Genomic DNA, 12,469 nt, shown 5'->3' on the forward strand with positions numbered 1-12,469 from the left:
CAAGCAGTTGTGTCTTCAAAGTTGACATGTTTTGCATTCTAAACAAAGATGTTTGGGATGTAATCGCTTATATGTATAACTGTTAATAAATATCCTTACAATACATTCATGTGTTGTATGTTCAATGATTTCCAATCCATACATGACCAGTACACTACACGGTAACACACGTCTATCATGATGATTTCACTCGGAGATATAGATATATATCGGACTTAACAACTGACTTGCCTTTGCATGTGTTCGTGACGGGTGCCACCAGTGGGGCAGGAAACGCTCACCTTTTCGCGGACACCTAGCATCATTACTATTTGATAGTGATTCATAAACATATTCTCATGATATAGTTGGCATCGTACTGTCGACTCTGCTTTATGCAGAGATTTCTATTGGGTATGGAAAGAGTTTTGTCACTTCTTTTTTTCACTTTGGTGAAACCCACGAGCACGGAGGTGGTGCAGACAATTCAGAAACAAATTGGAGTAAGAGATCATGATTGAATATATAACATAATGTAATTATATTAAAGAACTTGCTTAACTTTCATTTTAATCCCTGTGTTTATATTTATTCCTCTTGCATGTAATTTGATTCTTGTTCGCAAACTCTTTCTGTAAGACTTGTACGTTTGATTAGTTCATTCATTCACGCTTTCATAAGTTTGATAAACGGAAACAAGAAAGCATGCCTTGTGATGTTGGTTTAGTCGTTGAATAAAAACTGCTTAGATGTATCATAAAGTACATAAACGTGTCATACAATAGGAAATGCTAGGTGTATTAAATCGTATGCTGACTGATCTACTGAGAGAATGGCCGTATAAAGGGAATCAGTCAATGTTAACAAAATGAAAATACACGAATGCTGAATGCACTTTTTGCAGTGTTATATGAAATATAGCTGTAGTTGTGGGGGAGATGAATGGTTTGGGACAGCAACATAAACTGACACTATAGAGCACATATATGTGGCGTCAAACTGCAAAATGGGCTTAAAAGTTGTAGCCGTTGAATGATCTACATTGAAAGAAACCCGTCTTGCTATACAGATTAAAATACACGATAATCATCAACCATCTTTATCTTGGAGAAGTCATATAGCTGCAATAGTTCTGAGTGCGGTGTTACAAACAAACAAAATTGAATCAGTTGTGATGCTGACTTGTCAAAGCACGGGACAGGTAAAATTGTTCCACCCGGTCCGATATATGGGATCAACTTTTGGCCTGCAGACTTGTCAATTTATCTTTCGTACAGGATTCCAAAGCTCAAAAATATCTGTATACAGAGATATATATTACTGGATCCAGCAAATGTACTCACCGAATCCATGTCTCAAAGATTAACCATAGTTCTTTATACACCCAAGGAAGCATTGCCTTTATATTCACAGAAAGTATTTGTGACAAGTGCAATTAAGACACCGTTCATTCTCAAAAACTTAAAATATTTGCTTGAATGTGTTGAAATCTCGGAAAATTATTATTAATTACATTAATAATTTAAGCAAACTTAAGGGGAAATTTCATTTTTTCACCCATGGCGAATTTGTCACTAAATGTGATGACAATATGTATAGTTACAACTCTGTTATCAAAGGCTCAGGGCAATTTGTGAGAAATGTCACCTGAAGTTAACTGATAAAACAATGTGTGAAATCCTGTTTTTCCTCAAAGACAACATCTTTGGGAGCTTTAGAAATAGGATATGCAGGAATGATGTACATGTATTCATCCCCATGGACACTAATTATGCTCCCCTCTCAACTGATTTGTTTCTTTATGCATATGAATTGCATTGTCAGAATCTGAACAAGGACATTTGGTCAAGAGGTATAATCTAAGCTGCAGGTATATCGATGATCTGATATCGTTAAATAAAGATCAATAATGGCAGGATACTTTCACCTTTTCGCCATCCCCTGGCATCATCACTAATTGATAGTGACTCATAAACACATGCTTATTAAAGGGTCAAAACCGTAAAATAAACTTTGCTTTCAGCAGATATTTCTTATGATTATGGTGAAGTTTTAGTCGCTTTAATTTTAAGTATTTACCCGCACTAGAAATTGTAGATTTATACACCTACGTATACCTCCATGTTTTGCACTAGTCTACTAATTTCGAAATAACGACAGCCGTAATTCATATGTACAAACACTCTTCCAAAAAAAGAAACGCACAGGTAGTATGTAGTTGATTAAAGCTGACTACGAGAACGAGATACTGATTTCAGCGCAACATTGTGCCCTTATGTGACATGACAATAAACAGTTTTCAATGCCTTTGTACAACGATAACATGTGACTATCGAGCTCCATAATTTCATATTTGCATCTATGAGAATATTAAATTAAATATATCGACTTCATATCGACAATGCATTTACTAAAAATCTACCTGTGCGTTTCTTTTTTTGGAAGAGTGTATATACAAACATACACAAGCTTGGCGATCACGTGTCTCCGTGTGTTAAAGCTGATAACCTTATCCTTTACGTTTATGTATGTTCTACACAGTACGTTGCCCATTTTCAGTCCAGACTTCAGCATTGTAATATAACCTTATGTACCTCAACAAAAACAGGGTGCACGGGTGGCCCAGTCGTCTTAGGCGCCGCAATTTGCTATCTAGAGTTGCGTCCCTTTTGCATGTCAGATAACTATGATTATCGGTTCGAATCCCGGTTCGCCCCGATTATGTTTCTAGGGTTGTCAACACGATACCCGTGCTCGTGGGTTTCACCGAAGTGGTAAACGTCTGAGACCTGCATCACTTGGGGCTTTCTTCCCACATTAAGCTGACACGCCGCGATATAACTGGAATACTGTTAAAAGCGGCGTTAAACCCAAATCACTCACTCACTCAACCAAAACAGTGTATCTGTAGCGGTAATAGTAACTGGTACATTAATACACTTCATAACATTTCGACATTCATTTTTGTATGAGTTTTATGCAGAATGTACACAGACACCTTTCTGTATCTGTGTATACATAATACAAATTTAGAAAAACAACTAAACATACAGTTTGACTCTTGGTATGTATTTTCATTATGACCCAAGAAATAAGAATAATATCTGGATAGTGTATGATGCACATATTGAGTAAAGCTGATAACATTGAATGACATAAATGGGTTGTCACTTAAACTATTCAGACTACAATATAGTGTTACCCAACCCATTTCTGTTACCAATGGGTATAACCACTTTACGACCGCTTTCATTGCCAACTGTCCTCTTAATTGAAACTCAATGTGATAATGGGGATATGTGTGACCAATCCACTTTAGACAGGTAAGATTGGCAGTTAAGCAGAAAAGGAAATATTGTAGAGTAAAAACGAATTAAAAATCTCCATTGCTAAGTTCTACAAGTTCTCATCTGATCTAATAGTACCATATACAAACTTATGTGTAACAATTTATTTGAGAAAGCACATTTTTAAATCTCTTAGAACTTAGGAGTTATCATTCATAAGAGTGGGGATAAACAAAATCCAAATAATTATGGAGTCAAATAGCAGCCAAGTGTATTCAGTACATTATATACGTCTGTGCTCAACAAGACTGGTGTTCTGGTCAAATGCATATGCTGTTGATAATATATTTATTTTGCAAGTAATTATCCAACGGCATTTGTTTAGGAAGAGGGTAAGGTTTATGCTGCATATGTTGATTTTTCAAAAGCCTCAAATCATGGTGTGTTTTAAAGAATTATAGTGTTTTTTTTGCAAGGATATTACATGCTTTACAATCTGTTTAAAACGCCTTGAAATTAGAAGATAAACAAACTGTGTTTTCAATGTTCAGCTTAGTTAATTGTAGATTTAACCGTGTTAAATTTAATTTGAAAACAAACGCGCAACGTGAGTTTTCAAATAGCACATTTAGTGCAAGAGAATGCGACCGATATCGAACTATAGTTTTAACCATAGAAAACGTGTTTCAAAGTATCGCTGCAGTATTCTGCTAGTGCCTGAAAGTAGATATGTGAATAGGTGTTATAATATGATGTTTCATACATCAGAAAATGGGAAATGTGATTAATTGGGCTTCAAAAGTTAGCAAAAAAATCTTTTTCTGCCTGATTTGACTATGTATGTGAACAACAATCTAAGCATAATACTTTTCACATATAATTAATTATCTTGTATTTTTATTTCGTGTGAAGGTTATATATGGTAAATTGTAGGGTGATGGGCTCCTTCCGGGTATTGAAACCAATAGTTATACCTTTTGTAAATAATCCGTTTGCTCGGAATTGTATGTTGAGGTTATAAAAGTTTCCAAATTTAAAGTAGCTCAGGTTCGTTTTAAATGTAGTTCACACCAATTGAAAATAAAAACAAGAGGATCTAACGGCAGCCAAGACAACTGCGAGTACGTGAACTATGTTGTTGTTACACTACCGAAGATAAGGTTCTCTTTGCTATGATTTGGAATGCATTAGAGCAACATATATTCGTCAAAATTTACCCATCTTGTTGTATATAATAAGCGAATGTCTTCCTGTGATACACGTACAATTAGAAATCTTACAATGCAATGTAAATTGTATTTAAAATAACATGAATTACTCTCTCGATCCCTCTCTCTCTCTTTATCTCTCTCTCTCTCCACAATTTGTCATGTATTCACCCTATATGTGTAATGAGCTGATGAATTCCTCACATTTCTTGAATCAACGTCTGTAAGGAATGACAGAATTTACTGTCCATTGTTGCCGTCAATCAATGAGTCCTTGTCAATAAATAACAACACTATCACACAGCTAACATAGACTGGCCATCGTTGTATAATACATTGACAACTCGTCATAGTGCAGACACATTTACAATTTATGACCGTAAGTGGACCGGTGCATATAACCGTCTGTCTTAGTATAAAAGGTTGACGTTTTGATGCAGACTTCACTTTCCGATTCGGACTCTCGTGGTAAACCTATTCTGATCCTTAGAAAAGTAAGTATTCATGTGTGCAGTTTAATGTCGCCATCGCATATATTAATTTCATTTCGTGTTCACATGAAGTACTTGCATGGTATATGGAACCGGATCCTTCTCACGGATTATCCATGTGCACGAATATAATTATTTACATAATTCTTACTGCTCTGTTCATGACGGAATACATATTATTGCATTTTCTTAAACATCTTAATATGCAGTGATGGGAATGTTAGCATTATCATGTTATTCCAATCCAATCCTAAAAGAACAATAATTCAGATCACTGGATGCTTCATAATCTACTTTACATTCGATTCAAATTACAAGAAGATAAAAATAAATATTATAACGATTTTGACGTTTCTGGGTGATTGTTATTTCATTCGGACAAAGGCGATATTTCAACTTATGAGTTGTCAAAGTCAGTGTGTTTGTGAATATACAAACGTGTTTGATAACATGTAAATATGCGTTTACAATTTAGGATGGAGTTGAATATAAAGCTGCTTTTTGTTCATATAGTTTTAGTTCTCAGTGAAGAAAGCTAAAATTGTTTACAGTATGTCCTTCATTTGCATTACATTTTGTAAATCATCGTCAACAAAGAAATGACGTCAAAAAGTATTTCACGGTTTCAATTAACACATGTACATTTTCTCTTACTTCCCAGATTCTAATAAACCATGAAGGTACTTGCTGTCACCATTGTCTGCCTTGTTGCCATAACAAGAACGCACGGTTTTGGAATTGGTTTCCCTCCTTTCGGTGGGATCGGCATTCCTCATTTCGGTGGGATCGGCATTCCCCACTTCGGCCTTGGAATTCACCCCTTCGGTCTTGGGATTCCTCCTCTCGGACATGGAATTTCCCCTTACGGATTTGGTGTTTCCCCTTACGGACTTGGTGTTTCCCCTCTTGGTCTCGGCTCAGGGCTCCCCAACCAAGGATTAGTCCATCCAGGGTTACAGGGCGCTGGTGTCATTCAATCCAATGGTAATGGTAAGTGAATTATTGCACGTTGATAGAACCGTTAACAGTAAATGAGAACACGGACAACCTTGCTGATGTTTTTCAAGGTTTATTATCAAGTAATACATCTCCTATTTATTTATTTTCTATTCTACAGATTCTGGTTCTGGTACGATCTCGATGTCTTTATAAATTTACAGAAAGGAACATACAGTAAATAAGAAACATGGCTTAATAGTCAGTTCATTTTATTTTATCTCGATGCTTATACAATTGATACAAAAGAAACCAGCAGTAGATCAGAAACATGACTACAGTGTTGATGTGTTTGTACAAAAATGCATTAGGTATCGTGTCAAAGTCAGTTTATTGTCTTTTGTCTCCTGCAGGTCCTGTGTATGTTGATCTCGACGCTAATGCTGCTGCTGCCCCCTCTGCTGCTGCTCCCACGACTATTGCAGCAACTGCTGTTGCTCCGATAGGACCTGCTGCATATGACCCCACCTACATGATACTCTAAATGAATAGAAACAGTGTCTTAGTTCGGGTATTCAAAATCAAGGCTATCCATTCTGGTTCAGCCAGTTTTGCATTGATAGTATTGGTGTCAGATACTGTCAGTATTGCTTCAAGCAGTTGTGTCTTCAAAGTTGACATGATTTCCATTCTAAACAAAGATGTTTGGGATGTAATCGCTTATATGTATAACTGTTAATAAATATCCTTACAGTATATTAATGTGTTGTATGTTCAATGATTTCCAATCCATACATGACCAGTACACTACACGGTAACAAACGTCTATCATGATGATTTCACTCGGAGATATAGATATATATCGGACTTAACAACTGACTTGCCTTTGCATGTGTTTGTGACGGGTGCCACCAGTGGGACAGGAAACGCTCACCTTTTCGCGGACACTTGGTATCATTACTATTTGATAGTGATTCATAAACATATTCTCATGATATAGTTGGCATCGTACTGTCGACTCTGCTTTATGCAGAGATTTCTATTGGGTATGGAAAGAGTTTTGTCACTTCATTTTTTTCCCTTTGGTGAAACCCACGAGCACGGAGGTGGTGCAGACAATTCAGAAACAAATTGGAGTAAGAGATCATGATTGAATATATAACATAATGTAATTATATTAAAGAACTTGCTTAACTTTCATTTTAATCCCTGTGTTTATATTTATTCCTCTTGCATGTAATTTGATTCTTGTTCGCAAACTCTTTCTGTAAGACTTGTACGTTTGATTAGTTCATTCATTCACGCTTTCATAAGTTTGATAAACGGAAACAAGAAAGCATGCCTTGTGATGTTGGTTTAGTCGTTGAATAAAAACTGCTTAGATGTATCATAAACTACATAAACGTGTCATACAATAGGAAATGCTAGGTGTATTAAATCGTCTGCTGACTGATCTACTGAGAGAATGGCCGTATAAAGGGAATCAGTCAATATAATCAAAATGAAAATACACGAATGCTGAATGCACTTTTTGCAGTGTTATATGAAATATAGGTGTAGTTGTGGGGGAGATGAATGGTTTGGGACAGCAAAATAAACTGACACTATAGAGCACATATATGTGGCGTCAAACTGCAAAATGGGCTTAAAAGTTGTAGCCGTTGAATGATCTACATTGAAAGAAACCCGTCATGTTATACAGATTAAAATACACGATAATCATCAACCATCTTTATCTTGGAGAAGTCATATAGCTGCAATAGTTCTGAGTGCGGTGTTACAAACAAACAAAATTGAGTCAGTTGTCATGGTGACATGTCAAAGCACGGGACAGGTAAAATTGTCTACCCGGTCCGATATATTGGATCAACTTTTGGCCTGCATACTTGTCAATTTCTCTTTCGTACTGGATTCCAAAGCTCAATAATATCTGTATACAGAGATATATATTACTGGATCCAGCAAATGTACTCACCGAATCCATGTCTCAAAGATTAACCATAGTTCTTAATACAACCAAGGAAGCATTGCCTTTATATTCACAGAAAGTATTTGTGACAAGTGCAATTAAGACACCGTTCATTCTCAAAAACTTAAAATATTTGCTTGAATGTGTTGAAATCTCGGAAAATTATTATTAATTACATTAATAATTTAAGCAAACTTAAGGGGAAATTTCATTTTTTCACCCATGGCGAATTTGTCACTAAATGTGATGACAATATGTATAGTTACAACTTTATTATCAAAGGTTCAGGGCAATTTGTGAGAAATGTCACCTGAAGTTAACTGATAAAACAATGTGTGAAATCCAGGTTTTCCTCAAAGACAACATCTTTGGGAGCTTTAGAAATAGGATATGCAGGAATGATGTACATGTATTCATCCCCATGGGAACTAATTATGCTCCCCTCTCAGCTGATTTGTTTCTTTATCCATATGAATTGCATTGTCAGAATCTGAACAAGGACATTTGGTCAAGAGGTATAATCTAAGCTGCAGGTATATCGATGATCTGATATCGTTCAATAAAGATCAATAATGGCAGGATACTCTCACCTTTTCGCCATCCCCTGGCATCATCACTAATTGATAGTGTCTCATAAACACATGCTTATTAAAGGGTCAAAACCGTAAAATAAACTTTGCTTTCAGCAGATATTTTTTATGATTATGGTGAAGTTTTAGTCGCTTTAATTTTAAGTATTTACCCGCACTAGAAATTGTAGATTTATACACCTACGTATACCTCCATGTTTTGCACTAGTCTACTAATTTCGAAATAACCAGAGCCGTAATTCATATGTACAAACACTCTTCCAAAAAACGAAACGCACAGGTAGTATGTAGTTCATTGAAGCTGACTACGAGAACGAGATACTGAGTTCAGCGCAACCTTGTGGCCTTATGTGACATGACAATGAACAGTTTTCAATGCCTTTGTACAACGATAACATGTGACTATCGAGCTCCATAATTTCATATTTGCATCTATGAGAATATTAAATTAAATATATCGACTTCATTAGGTACAATGCATTTACTAAAAATGTACACAGATTCACAGACAATTCAAAACGTGTTGGCATTGATACCTGATTTTCTTCCAACAATGTATTAGTCGTAGAAACTGCTTGTTTTAGCCTCATGGCGTAAACGATACACACATAAATTACATCAATTGCATGCCAAAGAAGCATAACAATGTAATAAACTCTGTTTATTACAATATTAATTTCATTCAATATATTCCCGTTAAATGCCAGTAGCATTTAAGGCTGACCATAAACAATTCCGTAATTAATTTCAGAAATACTGATTCTTGTTCAGATCACAATATTCACGTCCGAATGAAACAGCTGATGTGGCGGCCGCATCTCTGATGAAGTTAATGTTGAAAAACAATACGTGTTTCGTCATCATTGTCAGCTGAAATTTTGAAATAATGATACGTGCAACTATAGGTTCAAAACTGAACAAACACACACACAAGCTTGCCGATCACGTGTCTCCGTGTGTTAAAGCTGATAACCTGATCCTTTATGTTTATGTATGTTCTACACAGTACGTTGACCATTTTCAGTCCAGACCTCAGCATTGTAATATAACCTTATGTACCTCAACAAAAACAGGGGGCACGGGTGGCCCAGTCGTCTTAGGCGCCGCGATTTGCTATCTAGAGTTGCGTCCCTATTGCACTCCAGAAGACTATGATTGTGGGTTCGAATCCCGGTTCGCCCTCATTATGTTTCTAGGTTTGTCAGCACCATACCCGTGCTCGTGGGTTTCACCGAAGTGGTAAACGTCTGAGACCTGCATCACTTCGGGCTTTCCTCACACATGAAGCTGAAACGCCGCGATATAACTGGAATACTGTTAAAATCGGTGTTAAACCCAAATCAGTGACTCACTCAACCAAAACAGTGTATCTGTAACGGTAATAAGTAACTGGTACATTAATACACTTCGTAACATTTCGACATTTATTTTTGTATGAGTTTTATGCAGAATGTACACAGACACCTTTCTATATTTGTGTATACATAATACAAATTTAGAAAAAAAACTAAACATACAGTTTGACTCTTGGTATGTATTTTCATTATGAACCAAGAAATAAGAATAATATCTGGATAGTGTATGATGAGTAAAGCTGATAACATTGAATGACATAAATGGGTGGTCACTTAAACTATTCACACTCCAATACAGTGTTACCCAACCCATTTCTGTTACCAATGGGTATAACCACTTTACGACCGCTTTCATTGCAAACAGTCCTGTTAATTGAAATTCAATGCGATAATGGTGATATGTGTGATCAGTCCACTTTAGACAGGTAAGATTGGCAATTAAGCAGAAAGGGAAATATTGTAGAGTAAAAACGAATTAAAAATCTCCATTGCTAAGTTCTACAAGTTCTCATCTGATCTAATAGTACCATACACTAACTTATGTTTAACAATTTATCTGAGAAAGCACATTTTTAAATCTCTTAGAACTTAGGAGTTATCATTCCTAAGAGTGGGGATAAACAAAATCCAAATAATTATGGAGTCAAATAGCAGCTAAGTGTATTCAGTACATTATATACGTCTGTGCTCAACAAGACTGGTGTTCTGGTCAAATGCATATGCTGTTGATAATATATTTATTTTGCAAGTAATTATCCAACGGCATTTGTCTTAGAAGAGGGTAAGGTTCATGCTGCATATGTTGATTTTTCAAAAGCCTCAAACCATGGTGTGTTTTAAAGAATTATAGTGGTTTTTTTGCAAGGATATTACATGCTTTGCAATCGATTTAAAACGCCTTGAAATTAGAAGATGAACAAACTGTGTTTTCAATGTTCAGCTTAGTTAACTGTAGATTTAACCGTGTTAAATTTAATTTGGAACCAAACGCGCAACGTGAGTTTTCAAATAGCACATTTAGCGCAGGAGAATGCGACCGATATCGAACTATAATTTTATCCATAGAAAACGTGTTTCAAAGTAGCGCTGCAGTATTTTGCGAGTGCCTGAAAGCAGATATGTGAGTAGGTGTTATAATATGATGTTTCATACATCAGAAAATGGGAAATGTGATTAATTGGGCTTCAAAAGTTAGCAAAAATGTCTTTTTCTGCCTGATTTGACTATGTATGGGAACAACAATTTAAGCATAATACTTTTCACATATTATTAATTATCTTGTATTTTTATTTCGTGTGAAGGTAATATATATGGTAAATTGTAGGGTGATGGGCTCCTTCCGGGTATTGAAACCAATAGTTATACCTTTTGTAAACAATCCGTTTGCTCGGAATTGTATTTTGAGGTTATAACAGTTTCCAAATTTAAAGTAGCTCAGGCTCGTTTTAAATGTAGTTCACACCAATTAAAAATAATAACAAGAGGATTTAACGGCAGCCAAGACAACTGCGAGTACGTGAACTATGTTGTTGTTACACTACCGAAGATAAGGTTCTCTTTGCTATGATTTGGAATGCATTAGAGCAACATATATTCGTCACAATGTACCCATCTTGTTGTATATAAAAGGGAATGTCTTCCTGTGATACACGTACAATTAGAAGTTTTACAATTTACGTACATCATGCAATGTAAATTGTTTTTGAAATAACATGAATTACTCTCTCCCTCTCTCTTTATCTCTCTCTCTCTCTATCTATCTCTCTCTCCCTCTCTTTCTCTTTCATGTATTCACCCTATATGTGTAATGAGCTGATGAATTCCTCACATTTCTTGAATCAACGTCTGTAAGGAATGACAGAATTTACTGACAACTGTTGCCGTCAATCAATGAGTCCTTGTCAATAAATACTATCACACAGCTAACATAGACTGGCCATCGTTGTATAATACGTTGACAACTCGTCATAGTGCAGACACATTTACAATTTATGACCGTAAGTGGACCGGTGCATATAACGGTCTGTCTAAGTATAAAAGGTTGACGTTTTGATGCTGACTTCACTTTCCGATTCGGACTCTCCTCGTAGACCTATTCTGATCTGTAGAAAAGTAAGTATTCTTGTGTGCAGTTTAATGTCGTCATCGCATATATTAATTTCATTTCATGTTCACATGAAGTACTTGCATGGTATATGGAACCGGATCCTTCTCACGGATTATCCATGTGCAAGAATATAATTATTTATATAATTCTTACCGCTCTGTTTATGACGGAATACATATCATTGCATTTTCTAAAACATCTTAATATGCAGTGATGGGAACAAGTGGACGTTTCTGGGTGATTGTTATTTCATTCGGACAAAGGCGATATTACAACGTTTTGAGTTGTCAAAGTCAGTGTGTATGTGAATATACAAACGTGTTTGATAACATGTAAATATGCGTTTAAAATTTAGGATGGAGTTGAATATAAAGTGGCCTTTGTTAATATAGTTTTAGTTCTCAGTGAAGAAAGCTAAAATTGTTTACAGTATGTCCTTCATTTGAATTTGTAAATCATCTTCAACAAAGAAATGACGTCAATAAATATTTCACTGTTTCAATTAACACATGTACATTTTCTCTTACTTCCCAGATTCTAATAAACC

The 12,469-nt window shown here is 35.8% G+C and overlaps 1 protein-coding gene across 1 annotated transcript; it reads left to right on the forward strand.

The window, feature by feature from the left end:
* Positions 1-5,639: 5,639 nt before the first annotated feature.
* On the forward strand, positions 5,640-6,445 carry LOC139453264 (postacrosomal sheath WW domain-binding protein-like). Its single transcript, XM_071234898.1, has 2 exons — positions 5,640-5,955; positions 6,315-6,445. The coding sequence occupies exons 1-2, from the start codon at positions 5,640-5,642 to the stop codon at positions 6,443-6,445; spliced, it is 447 nt and encodes a 148-aa protein (XP_071090999.1).
* Positions 6,446-12,469: the final 6,024 nt, after the last annotated feature.

Source organism: Haliotis cracherodii, unplaced genomic scaffold (assembly GCF_022045235.1).
Source record: "Haliotis cracherodii isolate W230 unplaced genomic scaffold, xgHalCrac1.p SCAF_9, whole genome shotgun sequence".
NCBI lineage: Eukaryota > Metazoa > Mollusca > Gastropoda > Lepetellida > Haliotidae > Haliotis > Haliotis cracherodii.

What these genes read in the sequence shown, in the direction of transcription:
- LOC139453264 (XM_071234898.1), top strand. Translation starts at nt 5,640, where the DNA reads ATGAAGGTACTTGCTGTCACCATTGTCTGCCTTGTTGCCATAACAAGA. An exon ending in CATTCAATCCAATGGTAATG is followed by an intron (nt 5,956 to 6,314) that starts GTAAGTGAATTA and finishes TGTCTCCTGCAG; the next exon opens with GTCCTGTGTATGTTGATCTC.